We start from the raw sequence: 22,951 nt of genomic DNA, 5'->3' as shown, positions 1-22,951 counted from the left end.
CTGGGGACATGAGGTTGTTAGGGCAGGTAGCCCCCAGTGCTACTGTAGGGCCTCCCCTAGCCAAGGCAGTCCCCAAGTTTTCAGTGTTCTATGGTCAGCGAGCTGTCACAGGGCAAGGAAAATCTGATGCTTTCCCTCCAATAGAATGTGGAATAGTTAACGTCACCAAAAGACCATCGGACAGCGTGCAAACTACTGCCAAATGTGTCTCCGTGGGTTCTGTCTACCGTAGAAAGGGTTACCGGGTCCAGTTTATAGCTCGACGCCCCCCCGCCCCCGCCCCATTCACAGGTGTGCTCACCACAGCAGTCAGCACATACCAGAGCCCGACGTTAGCGCAGGAAGTAAGTTCCATTTTGGACAGTGGGGCTATAGAACATGTACCCCGTTCCTGAAGGGAGGGAGGTTTACAGACATTATTTCCTGTTCCGTAAAAAAGTGGGAGTATGCGGCCAATTTTAGATCTGCGTCATCTGAACCGTACTCTTCGGACATGACAGGTTCAGAGTCTGACGCTCAAACTTATCGTGCCACAGATTCAGTTCGAGAACTGGTTTGTGGCGATAGATCTAAAAGGTGCATATTTCCACATAGGAATATCGCTAGCTTTATCCCCTCGCACCCTCACAAAGTGCATGGATGTCACTCTGGCTCCATTGGGACTCCAGGGCATCTGTGTACCAAACTACCTGGACGACTGGTTAATTCTAGCACGATCCAGGGAGCTGGCAGTTCAACATCGAGATGTTGTTCTCGCCCACATGAAGAGCTTGGGGCTCAGGTTGAATCTCAGAAAAGTTTGCTTTCCTCGGTGCAGTGGACAACTTTTCTAGATAAACTTGGATCTTGGGAGACTTTTGGGGTGGAGTCCACACATGTGGCCGAGGTCACATCTGTATGCTGCTCCCCCATCGCTCTGCTCCCACAAGCTCTAGCTAGAGTTCGCCAAAACAGTCTGCTAGTAGCACCTTTTTGGCAACTCGAACATGGCTCTGAGGGATAATATCCCTGTGAGATGGCACTCCTTGGGAGATTCCCATCCGCAGGGATCACACTGTAGACCCAGTAAACTGCGCAATAGCTACAGTCCTGGAGCTCCTACAAAAACATTTCTCAGCAGGGTGGGCTCCTTCTACAATCAGGGTTACAAGGCCACCATTTTGGCCAGCGACACCCCTGTTGAGGGAGCCTCTGTGGGGCAACATCCTCTAACTTCGAGATTCATGCGTGGTGTCAGACAGCTGAGGCCCTGGTGCCCCATTTGAGCCCTTAGAGTCAGCCTCTGAGAAGCTTCTGACTCTAAAGGTAGCTCTTTTACTGGCCCTGACATCTCTCAAGCGAGTGGGAGGTCTACAAGCTCTCTCTGATACCCCTGGACTAGCCAAGGCCTTCCTGTATCCTAGGCCGGATTATAATCCTAAAGTGCCTACATCGGCTGCCCACCCTGTGGTGTTGCAGGCTTTCTGCCCTCCTCTGTTCCTCACACCGGAACAAGAGAGGATGCACCTACTGTGTCCAGTAAGGGCTCTCTGTACTTACGTCCACCGCTCCGGCCAGCGGCGTAAGTCGGAGCAGCTACTGGTCTGCTTTAGCAGCGACAGGAAAGGTGATGCTGTGTCAAAGCAGCGCATCTCTAATTGGATAGTGGAAGCAATCTCTAGGGCTTACGACACGCGCTCTCGCCACGCCTCTGGGCATAAGAGCTCATTCCACTCGGGCGGTCGCCTCCTCGGAGGCTTTGTCCAAAGGGGTATCCTTGCAGGATTTGTGTGTGGCTGCAGGGTGGTCTACACCACACACATTCATTTGTTATTACAGCCTGGATATTCATTCCACCCCGGGCTCGAGTGTCTTGCAGTGACCCTCGGGCTTGGGTATTTTTGAACAGGCCGTACCCTCGGTATGACGGAGTGGGTATTCCCCTTCCCATACTGTTATGCTAAATGCAATGTCTCGTTCCCTTCTCAGGGAACAGGCTTACGCATGTAACCCTGACGTTAGAGACATTTAAGTAAATAGGAAACTAAAGAATGGAAGAAGGTCTAGAATGGAGAAACAGAAACGATTTCTAGATCCAAATAAAGAGAAATAATGGAGGGGACAGAGCAGTTTTACTGAGAATACACCGGTTAAAGAGAACTACATTTTTACCTTGTGTTGTTGTTGTTGTTGTTGTTGTTGTTGTTGTTGTTGTTGTTGTTGTGGTGGTGGTGGTGGTGGTGTTGGTGGGGAAACAATAATCTATATGAAAAATGGTAAAAAGTTCACACTGTATGTATTAAACATCACATGTCTGTGAGTCTGCATTTTTTTAAAAACATTACTACTGATTTCACACTGTCACTAGCTCTTTCCATCTGTTTATAACTCTGCATCCTATCAACAAGGGAAAGAACGCAAAGAAAAAAAAATGAATACAAAAGTAAAAGTAAAATCTTTTTTTTTAAATTTACCGATTGAAACATTTCATTATAAATAGTAATGTTAATTTAGGACTAAAAAATTACACATATTTTACGTTAAATAGATTTTTTCTTAAACTATTACATTAACTAGATTTTTTAAAAATAGTTCTCACCGTAATAATCATTGCAGCAGTTTCCATAGGACTGACAGGAGCTGGTGCAGGAACAGAGCGTACCGTTATAACCACAATGATCCCTGCAGCTAATGAAATCTAAAAAATAAAAAAGAAAAGTCAAATCAAATGAAATAAATTAAACTAAACAAATCTGACATTTAATAATAAATCAACTCAAAATCAATTCATTCATTTAACATTAATATGATTGCTGATTCATTACATCATACAGACCATCATATACATTCACATAATCACAGTTGAAGCAACGGTCCAGACTACACACACACACACACACACACACACACACACACACACACACACACACACACACACACACACACACACACACACACACACACACACACACACAGGCTGTAGGAGTTAGTTTTTTCTTATTAAGTCATTTAAAAAATGTTAACTTTATGTGCTGTCATCTGTATTTAGATAGAACGCCTTACACAACATCATTTTGAAAAAATATATTTGTTTTCATAAAGTAGAGTCTCAAGTACAGTGGCTATTAAAAGTCTACACACCTCTGTTACAATGGCAGTTTTTTATGATGAAAAGCAAATGAAACCAGGATAAATCATGTTAGAACTTTTTCCACCCTCAATGTGAAATTATGATGTATAAAAACCTGAATGAAAAACAATCAGAAACATTTTAGGGATTTTCTTCACAACCCACTACTGAAGCCATGGTCCACGAAAAGCTTACAAGACACGCACAGTATCGATCAGGAGAGGGGTTATTAAAGAATTTCTAAAACATTAAATGTACCATGGAACACCGTAAAGGCCATCATCAGCATGTGGAGAAAATGGAACACTGCAGTGACATCACCCCAGCACGTCCCTCAAACATTTATAAAAGGACAAGACAAAAGCTTACCAGGGAGGCTGCCAAAACACCAACAGCAACATTAAAGGAGCTGCAGGAATATCTGACAAGTACTGATTACACTCTGCACATGACAACAATCTCTCATTCTTCACATGTCTGGGCTGTGGGGTATGGCGCCTAGACGGAAGCGCTTTCTCACAAAAAAACATCCAAGCTCAACTAAATCCCCCAAACCATGTGGCAAAAATGTATGTATGGCCTGATGAGACCAATTCCAAAAGGTATATTTGGTGCAAACAAAAGGCACATCACCAAAAGAGCACCGTAGCTACGGTGAAGCACGGTGGTGGCAGCATCATGCATTACGGCTGATTTTCTTCAGCCAGAAGCAGGGCATTTATCAAGGTGGAGGGAATCATGAATAGCTACAAATACCGGCCGATTTTAGATAGATGCAAAACCTTCAGGTGTCTGCTAGTAAGCTGAAGATGAAAAGAAATTTCACCTTTCAGCAGGACAATGACCCAAAGCATACATCCAAATCAAAAATGTTGTTGTTTTGTGTTGACTCGCCATGTTAGCCGTTATTTTTGCGCTGTTCACAATAAAATTCTGCACTTGCATCTGTCTTCGTCTCCGTAACTTGACAATGGGAGAGCTCTATATTTCGTCATTTTTGGCTGTTTTGCTGAATTCGGCCCTGTTATTTAAAAGGTATGTCTTTGAATTTAGATGTGTACATGCCACGGACAGTCCTTAAAGCGTGTAGCAAAGATTTAGCAGGTTAGCAGGTGGAGAGGATGGCCCGACATGGACGGCCTAAAGATCAATGAGATTACTGAGGATGGTACCACTTAAAAACCCTAAGGAAGGCTTTGGACTACTATTGATATGAGCAGGTCATATATGACCTGTGACAGCTCTCTGACCAGAGAAGGCTGAAAACGTGGAATGGCCTTGGCCAGGGCAGGCCCTACAGTAGCACAGGGGGCTAACTGCCCTAACAACCTTATGTCCCCTGATACGTCCCTCCACGGCCCCTCAGGACCGTTCCTTCCTTGCCTGCTTTGCTTTTATGATCATTCTTAGATCAGGCCTCTTAGCAGGCTGTGGCCACCCAGTCCCCCTGGCTCTCTGCGCAGTGGAGGCAGCCCGCCACACTCGCCTTCTGTGCCTCCCTCGCACAAACAACAGACATGCAGTCCCGCTGAAGATAATAAGGCTGGTGGCGTAGTTCAGAGGTGCCATATATATATATATATATATATATATATATGTCATGCGATGCGCTTAATTGCCACGTCACCTGATCATGGCAGGCCTATAAGTAGAGGCATGATTTTACACAAGCTTCAGATACCGGTCACGCGCACAAGGCGTTCCCATACAGTTATGCTAAACGCAGCGTCAAAGTTCCCTTTGAAAGGGAACACAGTATCAGTGTTATAAACACAGTAAAAGTGTGAAAGTTTCATTTGGTTTGAGAAAATATCATAATGTATTTTAAAAATCAATACGTTACTAAAAAGTTACTCCTCCATCGGGGGAACAGTTCTGTTCATCATTTTACACACTTTCTTTTTCACTCTTCTGAACAAAATGACGGTCTCCTTCACTGTGACCTGTTTTCTGTGATGGATTTTGAAATGTATTTATCCTGAATCAGAACCCTGAGAAGAAAGTTCTCCTAATGCTACAGTCTTCAACAGACCATTGAAGTGGCGTTGCTGTTACCACCCCGAAGTTGATTATTTTCCTTTTAACCGCATGTTCGGTAGTGGTTTCTACCACGGCCATTGGTAAATGCGCATTATTTATTTATTGATTGATTGATTGATTGATTGATTGATTTTTATCACATTTATTTTCATCACTTTTTCACTGAACTGTCCATAAACAAAATGAATGGAGTTGAAATGAAATGAAATAACACTTACCTATGAAAGCCCATTCTGCTCGAAAACCTTGTCGAGTCACGATGGGGTCACTGGAGAAAACGACGGTCATGTATCTGCTGCTGGAGTTGAAGGTAGCACTCTGATCTCCACTCACAGTACCCAAAAGTGAATGCTGAGCAGTCGGACCGTCGTACACGCGGATAAAGTCATAGCCTAACTCCAAACTGAAGAAAGTGTAACGAAACTAGCCTTACAGACTAACCACAAACAAATATTCTTAAATAATAAAGATATAAAAATAAATAAATAAATAAATAAAAGTCAGGTATGATTTATCAGCAGGTGAGAAACAGGAAGGTGATTTCTTACGCAACGAACGTGAAGTTTAACGAAACCACCTGCAGTTCTCCGGCCAGCAGGCTCCATGTGCAGTTTGCATTATTGGGATAATTATTGGGATAATTGGGGCTGAAAAATTCCCCACGTGACTGAGTCAGATTTCCACCACATGGAGCTCCACCTGAAACACACCACGGTTTTAAACACTATCACACATATAAGTACCGCTATAAGATGGCTAATGTAATCTAAAAAAAAAAAAAAGTCAAATCAAATGAAATAAATTAAACTAATCAAATCTGACATTTAATAACAGATCAACTCAAAATCAATTCATTCCTTTAATATTCATATGATTGCTGATTCAGTACATCAGTATTCGATACTGAAACATTACCTGCTGTCAGTGAGCTTTCTGTCGTCGTGGGTTCTTAAACAGAGTGAGAAAATATTCAGTTAGAGACGTTTAAGTAAATAGGAAACTACAGAATGGAAGAAGGTCTAGAATGGAGAAACCCGCTAGCTTTGGGATGGGAAGTTTTTTTTGTGTGCTGTGCCATATTTTGTGCGCAGGTCTGAACTCCCTTTCAGAGTTCCAGCCTGCCCTAGCCTACTTTGCTCCCGTCTCCCAGGATGACATCACTAATTGACGATCATATTTAAAGAGGAAGCGGAGTGAGAATGGTGTGGGATGTTGGAGGTGGTTACGTGTGAGCTGTTGTTGTTAGGAGATTGTTTGGTTCGTGTTGCTCGCCCTTGTGACTATCGAATTCTGTATTCTGACTACTCTTCTGGTTTTGACTCTTGCCTGATTTTTGACATTGAGTTTGGTTGTCCCTGCTTCTGTTTATGTGTATACTCTTCACGACTGTATATATTTTGCACTTGGCACTTGGCAGTAGGGGTGTTTGCTGACATTTCTTTTGGGAGGGGATCCCTTTGTCTCTGTTTTTGGCTTAGGTAGTTAGGGAAGTATTTGTATTTTCTTTGTTATTTTCCTTTTAGGTAAGCTAGCTACCTAACAGTAGAATTCTTTTGTTTATTATTTTGGCCTTGGCCCACCCTGAAGTTATGCCTGGTTTGGTTAATTTGTACAGTTATATGTGTATAATTGTGTGTTACAATGTACCACAACTTTTGAACAATTGTTTTCCTGTAACAGCATGACATGGAGTGTTTTATTGCATAATATGTATAACATCAGAGTTACCTTTAAAGTGGTGAACAAAAGGATGATGAACAGATTCTCATCAATTAAAATGCACAATGCTTTTATTTTTGCTACTCTAAATAAAACATAAAGCAAGTAATTATTCAAAAGATTAATTGCAGACTTACGTGTTGTGAATCCAGAGCTGTGCCCGAAAAGAGCAGAGCTGAGCAAAAATATCACGAATCCAAACTCCATCTTGTCTCACCTGCAGAATTTCTGTCCTCACAGAGGTTTATATAGACAACAAGACCACTTCCTTATGACGCTCATGTGGGAATGCAGGTATGGGGTTTAATATTATTTGTTGATCTCACCTGTCTGCATTCCAGACATTTGTGTTAAGTCGGGTTATACTATAGACAATGGCCTTTATAACCTGTTTAACTGTGGTCTGTAGTACATGTAGTACAAAACACACACACACACACACCCACACACATACTCGCACGCCCACACACACACACACACACACACACACACACACTTACTGTTCCACCATCAGAATTAAAACTTCAAACTGAACTCAAAGGTGTTAACACAAAACCAAAATACTGGGTTAAACAAAACAAATTAATTTACAATTAATGAAATTAAGGAACAACTTCTGACCAGAATCCAGACTTCAACAGACAGTGGAATAATAATTACTATTGTTTCCCTTCAATAAAATGCTATTCAAAACTACTTTCTGCACATTGCTGCTATTTCCTTATGCTATACCAGCATTAACTCTTGCTAAAAATGTATGTATACATCTATGCAGTAGCTTTAGCAAATAAATAAATAAATAAATAATGATAATAATAATAATAATAATAATAATAATAATAATAATAATAATATGTTTCAACCACCATTTTCGGGGGCCATGAACCCAGACTCGGTGAGCCGCACATTCATCAACACATCAACATTCATCAATTTCACAACTTTTTACAAGATGGTTCTTTGGGCTGTCGTATACACCCTAGCCAGAAGCAGAAGATGAAGAAAAGGTACAATAACAATAGGGTGCCTACACACATTCAGTGCTTCATCTACTTTCGTTGTCTTCTGTGGTCTTCCAGGCCTTTTGGTGTTGCTGATATCACCAGTGCATTCCTTTAAAAATGTGCCAAATTGTTGATTTGGCCACTCGTACTGTTTCTGTTCCTGTGTTTGTTTTTTCAGCCTAATGATGACCTCATTCACTTGCACTGGCACCTCTTTGGACCGCATATTGAGAGTTCCCATGAACAGCTACCAAATGCAAATTCGACACTTGGAATCAACTCCAGACCTTTAATCTCCTTAATTTGTCATGAAACAACGAGGACACAGGCCACACCTGGTCACAAAAATGCCTATAAGTCAATTAAGCATTCAATGAAGCAATCTCTTCATTCTATGAAGAGAGACAGCAATTTTTGAACTCGGATATGTACCTCTATGTTTAATTTACAATTTAACATACAACTTTGTTAATAAAAGGTTATCGATAGAACACACATCACACAAACACAAGATCCTGGTCTTTTTAGAACTTAGAGAAGGACAGTCTGGATCTGAACCAGGGTGAATTATGTGGTGCAGCCTGTTGAGGTCTGGAATGCAAAGACAGCTGACGTAGGGGAGGTGCGTGAGAGAACCTCAGGACATGAATACAGCATACAAACAGAGACCAGTGAGAAGAGAATTGCAGAAGTTTGCAGGATCAGGTGACTGATGTGATCATCTATAATCACACAACAGTTTTTAGGGTAAGGGCGTAATATGATATGACTGAAAGGCCATCAAGTGGTACTACATACTCAGAAAGATTACATCTATCTGTCTGTGGTTCTAGTAGAAGTACTTCTGTCTTGTCAGTTACTGAGAAGAAATTCCAGCATCCAGTGTCTAATGTAATTCACACATTCCGCAAATTTATTAAGCTGATGTCTGTCATCTAAGTCAACAAAGGAATGGCTTCAGAAGAAGAAGATCATCGGTTTGGAATGGCCCAGGCCAAGCCCAGATGTAAATCCTTTTGAAACCCTGTGGAACGACTTTAAAGAGTTCTGTGCACAGGAGATCAAATTGCAGTTTGATAGATCTAGATCAGGCGTGTCCAATCTTATCCGGAAAGGGCCGGTGTGAGTGCAGGTTTTCATTCCCAACCAAGCAGGAGCCACAGCTGATTCCACCGGTTTAATCAGGTGATCTTGTCTTGGAACATTTTTGCAATGAAGCGTGTAATAAAACTGCCAGATGACGATGTGCTACCTCGGTAGACTCAACTTTAGACTCAAAATCACTGAGTGCTGTATTACAAGCAAAATGTGCTTTAATTAAGTATTAGTTAAGGGGTGTGCATACTTATGCAACCAGGTTATTATAAGTTTTTTCTTTTCTTTAAGTTTTTTTTGTCTTGTTTACCTCAAGAGAGAGATAAAGAGAGGCTGGTGAGGGAACAACTTTTTCTAGCTGCTATAACATAATTGAGAACATCAACTAACTTGATTTGTGGCCATTCTACAACATTAAACCTAACAATAAATAGATAAAAGTAGGACATTCTTTAATAAATGAGGTGATAACATCACACCATTCTGTTGTTGTTGTTGTTGTGTTGATTTCCCTATGACATAGAGTGTTTTCTTTATTAAATTTGATCATCGTTCTGTGTGAACAAAGAATCTTGTGTTTGTCATTTCAGCTAGTGTTGCTATAAGATTTTCATTGCTAGAACTGTCTTCCCATAACCAGTGGTATCTGGTGGTGTAGCACAATACGTTTAATCTACTGCTCTACAGTCACTTTCTTTTAGGTACTGTGTATATATAAGTTCTTCAGATTTTAACAGATAAATATAATAATTTTCTGATCATAACACCAATGACACCACACCAGCTTGCCTTTAGATAATGCTTTAATAGAGGAAGCTTATTCAGATTATTATTCAGTGTTAACTATATTTAAGTGATTAATTAATCAGTCAGTGTGAGTTCACTCCTTGTCCTCTGTCTTGGCCTCAGCCTCCTCTGGACCTGTAAATAAATAAATAAATAAATAAATAAATAAATAAATAAATAAATACTATTCTGCATACATAATAAGCCTGCTTTTCTGTTTATCGCAGTTTATGATACATCGCCTCCTTAAAATGTCTGTCCACCATATTGTGTAGTAAACAGAATTATGGGATTGTCCTCTACACTTTTGTGCATAATAAGAGTCTTTCAAAGTCCCTACTCAAAATTCACAAGTTGTCCTCTGACCTTTGAGTGTGATTGGCCCAAGGATGAGGACCTCAGTGTGGTGATCAGAGCTAGTGCTTCGTTTCCTGCGATAACTGCATCCTTGGCGACATCGTGAGTTGTAGTCGTTGTCAGGGCAGATAATGACATCACACTTGAGGAACACCTGGTTGTGTGTGCGCAGGAACTTGAATGCGCTGAAGCTGAACTGAGCGAAGTAACGATTTCCATTTCTGTATATGTTTACCGTGTTGTCTCTCTGACAGCTGAAATGATAAAGACAAAAATAAATACATCATTGTTACATGAACTGCCTAAATAGAGACAGCACATAGCAAGCAGTGGTCTTAAAGAGTTCATGGATATTATGACACCTTATGCAACTTCATTTACATTCCTAGGCAGCTTTGTAAAGTTACAGATGTCTACCAAAGAGAGAACCTGTACAACAAGGAATAGGATCTACTGTGGGCAACAAAAACACCTCTCAGAGAAGCTGAAGGGTAAACAGTTCCTGATTGAGGTTTGCTCAGGAGAGGAAATCAGTGCTGGTGTAGGAAAAACTACTGGAGGGGTAAAAGTCTTTGATGGTATTTGAACTGTTTCACTGATGTTTACAGTTGTGATCTGCTACTGTGAGTGCCCCGACCATAGACACACAATCTAGGTGTATTTGAGCAGTCAAAAGAAACTTCTCTGAAGAGCTGAAAGACTTAACGTGTAACCCAGTATCAGCATGGAAAACCATCACTAATAACAAGAAATACTGACTATAATTTCAAGGCACCTGTGGAGCCTACACTTGGGAACTATCGGTAGACTTCAGCTCAACCTTAACTACAATCATTTCTGATCTCCTCCACTACATTTTCCCAACATACTATGCCTGCCTAGTTGGATCTAGGGATCACTAACTTCCTGACTCGTAGGAGATAGCAGGTGGGGCACTCATCTTACTGGAATAACTGCAGTTCATATATAGGACTAACAGGTCAGTTTATAATGCAGCTACATTACTTTATTACCTCAGTTACATTATAATGGGGTTACATAACCTCCTCCAACTCCTTAAGCCTGAGGATCCTAGTGTTAGATGCTATTTGTTGACTTTATCTCAACCTTCAATGAAACCATTCCTGTATACAACTCACTATGCCTGACACAATGTTAGCTTATCATTAACATCCTGCTTGGTAGGGGGTAATAGTTGGGCCAAGTGTAACTCTCATCTTGAACCCTGACAATCAGCTACACACGCTCACACTATTGTTTGTGTTGCCTTTAAAAGGTGGGTCCACTGAGGTATTGCTATTGGTTTACAGGGACAAGAATATGTGTACCAATGTTGCTTGTGTCAGTGTACTTGTTATAGTTGTGCGTGAGTGTGAGTGTGTGTGTGTTGTACCCATTGCGTATAAGGTCATAGGTGCGGCTGCTGTAGTTGTGGTTTGGCGAGGCCACACAGGAGTCCATGAACAGGTGGAGGCTTGGTTCGGCTGGGGTTAGCTGCACCTGCACGTACAGTTGCTGATTGAGGTTCACTCGGTACGGGGAATCGGTGATGGGGTAGTAAAAGCTGCTGGATGGGTAAAAGGCCATGGTGGTGTTGAACCGACCCGTTCCAATGATAGCTGCATTTGTAATCTCTTTGGCCTCATAAAGAATCTCGACTGAAGAATCACGCTCCATCACACATTTCACAACCAACGGGAAAACTGTATCATGTTGGGTGATCTCACCCGACGTTGGCTGAGCTGCTCGCACATTATTGGTGTAGATAATACGTCCATTCTCGGTCTGGGGGGAAGTGCACATAAATACGTACATATAAGTGCATATAAAATTAAGCACCATTAGCTAAAGTTTGACTGACAACACATTTATCCTCCAGAGTTGCAATGTTTTTTTCTCATTTTCTCCTTAATCTGGTCTCCAATTCCCACCCACCAGTACTTTGTTATTTAAAAATAACAATAAATAAAAAAAAAAACAATACCTGTCTTGTGTTTTTTTTTTTTTGTTCTTCTTACTGTACTAACCTCTCCAACAGGGTATTTTGACTGATGGTACACAATTTGGCCAAATGTTTCTGGACACCTGACCATCCACAAACTTTTGGCCAGATATTGCATTGTGGGTGATTCAGTACCTGAGAGTGTACTTTGTGCGGTTCATGACATTACCCTACTGCAGTGCATTGTGGGATTTCACTGGATCACTGGATGTTATGTAATATTGTATAAAATGTAGTGTTACCGTTCTCCCGGTGCTGCAGCTATGGAGACGGAAGTTGAAGGTGACATAGTAGTTGTCAGTTGAAGCTCTGCAGCGATGGTCATCAAGATAAAGGTCATACCAGCTGAATCCCAGTGAGTCCAGGTAGGATTTACGGATGGCAATGTTCATCGAGTCAGAGGAGCAATCCACACGGGCTGCACGACATTCAACGTTTGACATTAAACTATAAACATGCATCTAGTTATTGTGTTCTTTGTATTACCAACCTCTATAGTGTTCACTATATAACCATGCTGAGTCCCACTAGTCCAGGCCATGTTTATATTTTATAGTGAAATCCCAAATTCATTAGCAATAAAAAAACAATACTACTACTACTACTACTACTACTAATAATAATAATAATAATAATAATAATAAAGCTGCAAGCAGCATTTTCGGGCACCCAGACTCAGTGAGCCTCATATTTACAGACATGCTACAATTATTGGTTAAGGAATCACAGCAAAGCAGAGCAATAACTATAGGCAAAGGGATTCAAGTATGATTTGTATTTTCACAAATTTGCAAGACTGTTATGGGAGAATTCTTTTGAATATCAGAGTTCCTTTGATAACTTCTATTCAGACAACTCTCAAGATGATGTGAGCCAAATTTGGTGAACATTGGACATAATTTGGAGAAGGAGTTGCAAAAATGGCACTTAGACATGAGCATTTTTTAGCATGTGAATGTTACTTTTGACCAGTAGGTAAAATTTGTTCAATAAAATTTGTTGCTTAGCCTCAGGTCATGGCCCTTAAGATGTGTACCAAGCTTTGTGTCATTGAACAAAGTCATTGCTGAGATGAAGCCTCACTTCCTGTTTGGCTGCTTTGATATCAGATTTGTTGGCACATTATGGGCAAACCATTTTGAATATTCAACATTTTATAAGTTTTTAAATAAGTTTTGTGAGGCTTACTCTGTAGATGATGTGACAGATTTGGTGATGATTGGACAAAGTTTGTAAGAGGAGTAGCAAAAAACTTTTTTTTTCAAAATCAAATTAAAAATTGAAATTAAATTTCAGACCTTGGCGTGCATTCACATCAGCATACTCCAGTGAATTATAGGAAAATTACCTATGAATTTTGCACAAATTCTTCAAATGATAAAACGGAAATTTTTTTAAAGTTTTCACAGTTCTTGACCGCAAGGTGGCAAAAACATAAAACGTCTTGGGTACATTGCTGGCATAGTACTGAAGATACTTATCAAGTTTCAAGATAAATTGATGCATTGTTGAGATACACCCTCACATCCTGTTTTTCACTTATGGGTATCCTCACTTTTGTTGCCAGCGGTTTAGACATTAATGGTTGTGTGGTGAGTTATTTTGAGGGGACGGCAAATTTACACTGTTACACAAGCTGTACACTCGCTACTTTACACTGTAGCACAGTGTCATTTCTTCAGTGTTGCCACATGAAAATATATAATCAAATATTTACAAAAATGTGAGGGGAGAACATGCAAACTCCAAAGTCAAATCAAATGAAATAAATTAAACTAAACAAATCTGACATTTAATAACAGATCAACTCAAAATCAATTCATTTCTTTAATATGAATATGATTGCTGATTCAGTACATCAGTATTCGGTACTGAAACATTACCTGCTGTCAGTGAGCTTTCTGTCGTCGTGGATTCTTAAACACAGTGAGAAAATATTCAGTTAGAGACTTTAAGTAAATAGGAAACTAAAGAATGGAAGAAGTTCTAGAATGGAGAAACAGAAACGATTTCTAGATCCAAATGAAGAGAAATAATGGAGGAGACAGAGCAGTTTTACTGAGAATACACCGGTTAAAGACAATTACATTTTTACCTGGTGTTGTTGTTGGTGTTGTTGTGGGGGTGAAACAATAATCTAAATGAAAAATGGTAAAAAGTTCACACTGTATGTATTAAACATCACGTCTGTGAGTCTGCATTTTTGTAAACACTACTACTGATTTCACACTGTCACTAGCTCTTTCCATCTGTTTATAACTCTGCATCCTATCAACAAGGGAAAGAACGAAAAGAAAAAAAATAAATACAAAAGTAAAAGTAAAATCTTTTTTTTTATTATTTACCGATTGTTACATTTCATAATAAATAGTAATGTTAATTTAGGACTAAAAAATGCATATATCTTACGTTAACTAGATTTTTAAAAAATAGTTCTCACCGTAATAATCATTGCAGCAGTTTCCATAGTAACGACAGGAGCTGGTGCAGGAACAGAGCGCACCATTATAACCACAATGATCCCTGCAGCTAATGAAATCTAAAAAAAAAAAAGAAAAGTCAAATCAAATGAAATAAATTAAACTAAACAAATCTGACATTTAATAATAGATCAAATCAAAATCAATTCATTCCTTTAATATTAATATGATTGCTGATTCAGTACGTCAGTATTCGGTACTGAAACATTACCTGCTGTCAGTGAGCTTTCTGTCGTCGTGGGTTCTTAAACAGAGTGAATAAATATTCAGTTAGAGACGTTTAAGTAAATAGGAAACTAAAGAATGGAAGAAGGTCTAGAATGGAGAAACAGAAACGATTTATAGATCCAAATGAAGAGAAATAATGGAGGAGACAGAGCAGTTTTACTGAGAATACACCGGTTAAAGACAATTACATTTTTACCTGGTGTTGTGGTGGTGGTGGTGGTGGTGGTGGTCGTGTTGAAACAATAATCTAAATGAAAAATGGTAAAAAGTTCACACTGTATGTATTAAACATCACATTTCTGTGAGTCTGCATTTTTGTAAACACTACTACTGATTTCACACAGTCACTAGCGCTTTCCATCTGTTTATAACTCTGCATCCTATCAACAAGGGAAAGAACGAAAAGAAAAAAAATGAATACAAAAGTAAAAGTAAAATCTTTTCTTTTTAATTTACCGATTGAAACATTTCATAATAAATAGTAATGTTAATTTAGGTCTAAAAAAATACATATACAGTGAGGGAAAAAAGTATTTGATCCCCTGCTGATTTTGTACGTTTGCCCACTGACAAAGAAATGATCAGTCTATAATTTTAATGGTAGATTTATTTGAACAGTGAGAGACAGAATAACAACAAAAAAAATCCAGAAAAACGCATGTCAAAAATTTTATGAATTGATTTGCATTTTAATGAGGGAAATAAGTATTTGACCCCTCTGCAAAACATGACTTAGTACTTGGTGGAAAAAACCCTTGTTGGCAATCACAGAGGTCAGACGTTTCTTGTAGTTGGCCACCAGGTTTGCACACATCTCAGGAGGGATTTTGTCCCACTCCTCTTTGCAGATCTTCTCCAAGTCATTAAGGTTTCGAGGCTGACGTTTGGCAACTCGAACCTTCAGCTCCCTCCACAGATTTTCTATGGGATTAAGGTCTGGAGACTGGCTAGGCCACTCCAGGACCTTTATGTGCTTCTTCTTGAGCCACTCCTTTGTTGCCTTGGCCGTGTGTTTTGGGTCATTGTCATGCTGGAATACCCATCCACGACCCATTTTCAATGCCCTGGCTGAGGGAAGGAGGTTCTCACCCAAGATTTGATGGTACATGGCCCCGTCCATCGTCCCTTTGATGCGGTGAAGTTGTCCTGTCCCCTTAGCAGAAAAACACCCCCAATGCATAACGTTTCCACCTCCATGTTTGACGGTGGGGACGGTGTTCCAGGGGTCATAGGCAGCATTCCTCCTCCTCCAAACACGGCGAGTTGAGTTGATGCCAAAGAGCTCCATTTTGGTCTCATCTGACCACAACACTTTCACCCAGTTGTCCTCTGAATCATTCAGATGTTCAGTGGCAAACTTCAGACGGGCGTGTATATGTGCTTTCTTGAGCAGCGGACCTTGCGGGCGCTGCAGGATTTCAGTCCTTCACGGCGTAGTGTGTTACCAATTGTTTTCTTGATGACTATGGTCCCAGCTGCCTTGAGATCATTGACAAGATCCTCCCGTGTAGTTCTGGGCTGATTCCTCACTGTTCTCATGATCAATGCAACTCCACGAGGTGAGATGTTGCGTGGAGCCCCAGGCCGAGGGAGATCGACAGTTCTTTTGTGTTTCTTCCATTTGCGAATAATCGCACCAACTGCTGTCCCCTTCTCACCAAGCTGCTTGGCAATGGTCTTGTAACCCATTCCAGACTTGTGTAGGTCTACAGTCTTGTCCCTGACATCCTTGGAGAGCTCTTTGGTCTTGGCCATGGTGGAGAGTTTGGAATCTGATTGATTGATTGCTTCTGTGGACAGGTGTCTTTTATACAGGTAACAAGCTGAGATTAGGAGCACTCCCTTTAAGAGTGTGCTCCTAATCTCAGCTCGTTACCTGTATAAAAGACATCTGGGAGCCAGAAATCTTTCTGATTGAGAGGGGGTCAAATACTTTTTTCCCTCATTAAAATGCAAATCAATTTATAACATTTTTGACATGCGTTTTTCTGGATCTTCTTGTTGTTATTCTGTCTCTCACTGTTCAAATAAATCTACTATTAAAATTATAGACTGCTCATTTCTTTGTCAGTGGGCAAACGTACAAAATCAGCAGGGGATCAAATACTTCTTTCCCTCACTGTATCTTACGTTAAATGGATATTTTTTAAAACTATTACATTAACTAGATTTTTTAAAAATAGTTCTCACCGTAATAATCATTGCAGCAGTTTCCATAGGACTGACAGGAGCTGGTGCAGGAACAGAGCGTACCGTTATAACCACAATGATCCCTGCAGCTAATGAAATCTAAAAAAAAAAAAGAAAAGTCAAATCAAATTAAATAAATTAAACTAAACAAATCTGACATTTAATAATAGATCAATTCAAAATCAATTCATTCATTTAACATTAATATGATTGCTGATTCATTACGTCATACAGACCATCATATACATTCACATAATCACAGTTGAAGCAACGGTCCAGACTACACACACACACACACACACACACACACATCCTCAAACGGAAGTTGGAGGAGCACAAGGTCTCTAACATCCACCAGCTCCATGATGTCGTCATGGAGGAGTGGAAGAGGACTCCAGTGGCAACCTGTGAAGCTCTGGTGAACTCCATGCCCAAGGGGGTTAAGGCAGTGCTGGAAAATAATGGTGGCCACACAAAATATTGACACTTCGGGACCAATTTGTACATTTTCACTTATGGGTATCCTCACTTTTGTTGCCAGCGGTTTAGACATTAATGGCTGTGTGTTGAGTTATTTTGAGGGGACAGCAAATTTACACTGTTACACAAGCTGTACACTCACTACTTTACACTGTAGCACAGTGTCATTTCTTCAGTGTTGCCACATGAAAATATATAATCAAATATTTGACACAATGTGAGGGGAGAACATGCAAACTCCAAAGTCAAATTAAATTAAATAAATTAAACTAAACAAATCTGAAATTTAATAACAGATCAACTCAAAATCAATTCATTTCTTTAATATTAACATGATTGCTGATTCAGTACATCAGTATTCGGTACTGAAACATTACCTGCTGTCAGTGAGCTTTCTGTCGTCGTGGGTTCTTAAACACAGTGAGAAAATATTCAGTTAGAGACTTTAAGTAAATAGGAAACTAAAGAATGGAAGAAGGTCTAGAATGGAGAAACAGAAACGATTTCTAGATCCAAATGAAGAGAAATAATGGAGGAGACAGAGCAGTTTTACTGAGAATACACCGGTTAAAGACAATTACATTTTTACCTGGTGTTGTGGTGGTGGTGGTGGTGGTGGTGGTCGTGTTGAAACAATAATCTAAATGAAAAATGGTAAAAAGTTCACACTGTATGTATTAAACATCACATTTCTGTGAGTCTGCATTTTTGTAAACACTACTACTGATTTCACACAGTCACTAGCGCTTTCCATCTGTTTATAACTCTGCATCCTATCAACAAGGGAAAGAACGAAAGAAGAAAAATGAATACAAAAGTAAAAGTAAAATCTTTTCTTTTTAATTTACCGATTGAAACATTTCATAATAAATAGTAATGTTAATTTAGGTCTAAAAAATTACATATACAGTGAGGGAAAAAAGTATTTGCTCCCCTGATGATTTTGTACTTTTGCCCACTGACAAAGAAATGATCAGTCTATATTTTTAATGGTAGATTTATTTGAACAGTGAGAGACAGAATAACAACAAAAAAAAAAATCCAGAAAAACACATGTCAAAAATGTTATAAATTGATTGACATTTTAATGAGAGAAATAAGTATTTGACCCCTCTGCAAAACATGACTTAGTACTTGGTGGAAAAAACCCCTGTTGGCAATCACAGAGGTCAGACGTTTCTTGTAGTTGGCCACCAGGTTTGCACACATCTCAGGAGGGATTTTGTCCCACTCCTCTTTGCAGATCTTCTCCAAATCATTAAGGTTTCGAGGCTGACGTTTGGCAACTCGAACCTTCAGCTCCCTCCACAGATTTTCTATGGGATTAAGGTCTGGAGACTGGCTAGGCCACTCCAGGACCTTTATGTGCTTCTTCTTGAGCCACTCCTTTGTTGCCTTGGCCGTGTGTTTCGGGTCATTGTCATGCTGGAATACCCATCCACGACCCATTTTCAATGCCCTGGCTGAGGGAAGGAGGTTCTCACCCAAGATTTGACGGTACATGGCCCCGTCCATCGTCCCTTTGATGCGGTGAAGTTGTCCTGTCCCCTTAGCAGAAAAACACCCCCAAAGCATAATGTTTCCACCTCCATGTTTGACGGTGGGGATGGTGTTCTTGGGGTCATAGGCAGCATTCCTACTCCTCCAAACACGGCGAGTTGAGTTGATGCCAAAGAGCTCCATTTTGGTCTCATCTGACCACAACACTTTCACCCAGTTGTCCTCTGAATCATTCAGATGTTCAGTGGCAAACTTCAGACGGGCGTGTATATGTGCTTTCTTGAGCAGCGGACCTTGCGGGCGCTGCAGGATTTCAGTCCTTCACGGCGTAGTGTGTTACCAATTGTTTTCTTGATGACTATGGTCCCAGCTGCCTTGAGATCACTGACAAGATCCTCCCGTGTAGTTCTGGGCTGATTCCTGTAGTTCTGATTCCAAAAGGTATATTTGGTGCAAACAAAAGGCACATCACCAAAAGAGCACCGTAGCTACGGTGAAGCACGGTGGTGGCAGCATCATGCATTACGGCTGATTTTCTTCAGCCAGAAGCAGGGCATTTATCAAGGTGGAGGGAATCATGAATAGCTACAAATACCGGCCGATTTTAGATAGATGCAAAACCTTCAGGTGTCTGCTAGTAAGCTGAAGATGAAAAGAAATTTCACCTTTCAGCAGGACAATGACCCAAAGTATACATCCAAATCAAAAATGTTGTTGCTTTGTGTTGACTCGCCGTGTTAGCCGTTATTTTTGCGCTGTTCACAATAAAATTCTGCACTTGCATCCATCTTCACCTCCGTAACTTGACAATGGGAGAGCTCTATTTTTCGTCATTTTTGGCTGTTTTGCTGAATTCGGCCCTGTTATTTAAAAGGTATGTCTTGGAATTTAGATGTGTACATGCCACGGACAGTCCTTAAAGCGTGTAGCAAAGATTTAGCAGGTTAGCAGGTGGAGAGGATGGCCCGACATGGACGGCCTAAAGATCAATGAGATTACCGAGGATGGTACCACTTAAAAACCATAAGGAAGGCTTTGGACTACTATTGATATGAGCAGGTCATATATGACCTGTGACAGCTCTCTGACCAGAGAAGGCTTAAAACGTGGAATGGCCTTGGCCAGGGCAGGCCCTACAGTAGCACTGGGGGCTAAGTGCCCGAACAACCTCATGTCCCCTGATACGTCCCTCCACGGCCCCTCAGGACCGTTCCTTCCTTGCCTGCTTTGCTTTTATGATCATTCTTAGATCAGGCCTCTTAGCAGGCTGTGGCCGCCCGGTCCCCCTGGCTCTCTGCGCAGGGGAGGCAGCCCGCCACACTCGCCTTCTGTGCCTCCCTCGCACAAACAACAGACATGCAGTCCCGCTGAAGATAATAAGGCTGGTGGCGTGGTTCAGAGGTGCCATATATATATATATATATATATATATGTCATGCGATGCGCTTAATTGCCACGTCACCTGATCATGGCAGGCCTATAAGTAGAGGCATGATTTTACACAAGCTTCAGATACCGGTCACGCGCACAAGGCGTTCCCATACTGTTATGCTAAATGCAATGTCGAAGTTCCCTTTGAATGGGAACACAGTATCAGTGTTGTAAACACAGTAAAAGTGTGAAAGTTTCATTTGGTTTGAGAAAATATCATAATGTATTTTAAAAATCAATACGTTACTAAAAAGTTACTCCTCCATCGGGGGAACAGTTCTGTTCATCATTTTACACACTTTCTTTTTCACTCTTCTGAACAAAATGACGGTCTCCTTCGCTGTGACCTGTTTTCTGTGATGGATTTTGAAATGTATTTATCCTGAATCAGAACCCTGAGAAGAAAGTTCTCCTAATGCTACAGTCTTCAACAGACCATTGAAGTGGCGTTGCTGTTACCACCCCGAAGTTGATTATTTTCCTTTTAACCGCATGTTCGGTAGTGGTTTCTACCACGGCCATTGGTAAATGCGCATTATTTATTTATTGATTGATTGATTGATTGATTTTTATCACATTTATTTTCATCATTTTTTCACTGAACTGTCCATAAACAAAATGAATGGAGTTGAAATGAGATTAAATAACACTTACCTATGAAAGCCCATTCTGCTCGAAAACCTTGTCGAGTCTCGATGTAGTCACTGGAGAAAACGACGGTCATGTATCTGCTGCTGGAGTTGAAGGTAGCTCTCTGAGTTCCACTCAAAGTACCCAAAACTGAATGCTGAGCAGTCGGACCGTCGTACACGCGGATAAAGTCATAGCCTGACTCCACACTGAAGAAAGTGTAACGAAACTAGCCTTACAGACTAACCACAGACAAATATTCTTAAATAATAAAGATATAAAAATAAATAAATAAATAAATAAATAAATAAAAGTCAGGTATGATTTATCAGCAGGTGAGAAACAGGAAGGTGATTTCTTACGCAACGAACGTGAAGTTTAACAAAACCACCTTCAGTTCTCCAGCCAGCAGGCTCCATGTGCAGTTTGCATTATTGGGATAATCATTGGGATAATTGGGGCTGAAAAATTCCCCAGAGTCAGATTTCCACCACATGGAGCTCCACCTGAAACACACCACGGTTTTAAACACTATCACACATATAAGTACCCCTATAAGATGGCTAATGTAATCTAAAAAAAAAAAAAAGTCAAATCAAATGAAATAAATTAAACTAAACAAATCTGACATTTAATAACAGATCAACTCAAAATCAATTCATTCCTTTAATATTCATATGATTGCTGATTCAGTACATCAGTATTCGGTACTGAAACATTACCTGCTGTCAGTGAGCTTTCTGTCGTCGTGGGTTCTTAAACACAGTGAGAAAATATTCAGTTAGAGACGTTTAAGTAAATAGGAAACTACAGAATGGAAGAAGGGCTAGAATGGAGAAACCCGCTAGATTTGGGATGGGAAGTTTTTTGTGTGTGCTCTGCCATATTTTGTGCGCAGGTCTGAACTCCCTTTCAGAGTTCCAGCCTGCCCTAGCCTACTTTGCTCCCATCTCCCAGGATGACATCACTAATTGACGATCATATTTAAAGAGGAAGTGGAGTGAGAATGGTGTGGGATGTTGGAGGTGGTTACGTGTGAGCTGTTGTTAGGAGATTCTTTAGTTCGTGTTGCTCGCCCTTGTGACTATCGAATTCTGTATTCTGACTGCTCTTCTGGTTTTGACTCTTGCCTGATTTTTGACATTGAGTTTGGTTGTCCCTGCTTCTGTTTAAGTGTATACTCTTCACGACTGTATATATTTTGCACTTGGCACTTGGCAGTAGGGGTGTTTGCTGACATTTCTTTTGGGAGGGGATCCCTTTGTCTCTGTTTTTGGCTTAGGTAGTTAGGGAAGTATTTGTATTTTCTTTGTTATTTTCCTTTTAGGTAAGCTAGCTACCTAACAGTAGAATTCTTTTGTTTATTATTTTGGCCTTGGCCCACCCTGAAGTTATGCCTGGTTTGTTCATTTGTACAGTTATATGTATATAATTGTGTGTTACAATGTACCACAACTTTTGAACAATTGTTTTCCTGTAACAGCATGACATGGAGTGTTTTATTGCATAATATGTATAACATCAGAGTTACCTTTAAAGTAGTGAACAAAAGGATGATGAACAGATTCTCATCAATTAAAATGCACAATGCTTTTATTTTTGCTACTCTAAATAAAACATAAAGCAAGTAATTATTCAAAAGATTAATTGCAGACTTACGTGTTGTGAATCCAGAGCTGTGCCCGAAAAGAGCAGAGCTGAGCAAAAATATCACGAATCCAAACTCCATCTTGTCTCACCTGCAGAATTTCTGTCCTCACAGAGGTTTATATAGACAACAAGAGGAGAAATAAACCACTTCCTTATGACGCTCATGTCCTGGAATATGCTGTAATAGAGAGATACATGTGGGAATGCAGGTATGGGGTTTAATATTATTTGTTGATCTCACCTGTCTGCA

General features: G+C 40.3%; 1 protein-coding gene across 1 annotated transcript; it reads right to left on the bottom strand.

Moving 5' to 3' along the window:
- Positions 1-9,752: 9,752 nt before the first annotated feature.
- Positions 9,753-13,854, bottom strand: LOC108261980 (CUB and zona pellucida-like domain-containing protein 1). The gene is made up of 4 exons (XM_053682543.1): positions 12,355-13,854; positions 11,504-11,895; positions 10,120-10,364; positions 9,753-9,888 (listed from the first exon to the last, which is right to left on the bottom strand). Exons 1-4 carry the CDS (start codon positions 12,571-12,573, stop codon positions 9,848-9,850), a joined length of 897 nt encoding a protein of 298 aa, XP_053538518.1. The 5' UTR covers positions 12,574-13,854; the 3' UTR covers positions 9,753-9,847.
- Positions 13,855-22,951: the final 9,097 nt, after the last annotated feature.

Source organism: Ictalurus punctatus, chromosome 9 (assembly GCF_001660625.3).
Source record: "Ictalurus punctatus breed USDA103 chromosome 9, Coco_2.0, whole genome shotgun sequence".
Classification (NCBI taxonomy): domain Eukaryota; kingdom Metazoa; phylum Chordata; class Actinopteri; order Siluriformes; family Ictaluridae; genus Ictalurus; species Ictalurus punctatus.
The sequence above is the reverse complement of the archived record's forward strand: the minus strand, read 5'-3'. Positions and strand labels throughout refer to the sequence as shown.

What these genes read in the sequence shown, in the direction of transcription:
- LOC108261980 (XM_053682543.1), bottom strand. Translation starts at nt 12,573, where the DNA reads ATGCATGTTTATAGTTTAATGTCAAACGTTGAATGTCGTGCAGCCCGT. An exon ending in GCTGCAGCACCGGGAGAACG is followed by an intron (nt 11,896 to 12,354) that starts GTAACACTACAT and finishes ACTTCCCCCCAG; the next exon opens with ACCGAGAATGGACGTATTAT. An exon ending in TGGGCCAATCACACTCAAAG is followed by an intron (nt 9,889 to 10,119) that starts GTCAGAGGACAA and finishes ATTTATTTACAG; the next exon opens with GTCCAGAGGAGGCTGAGGCC.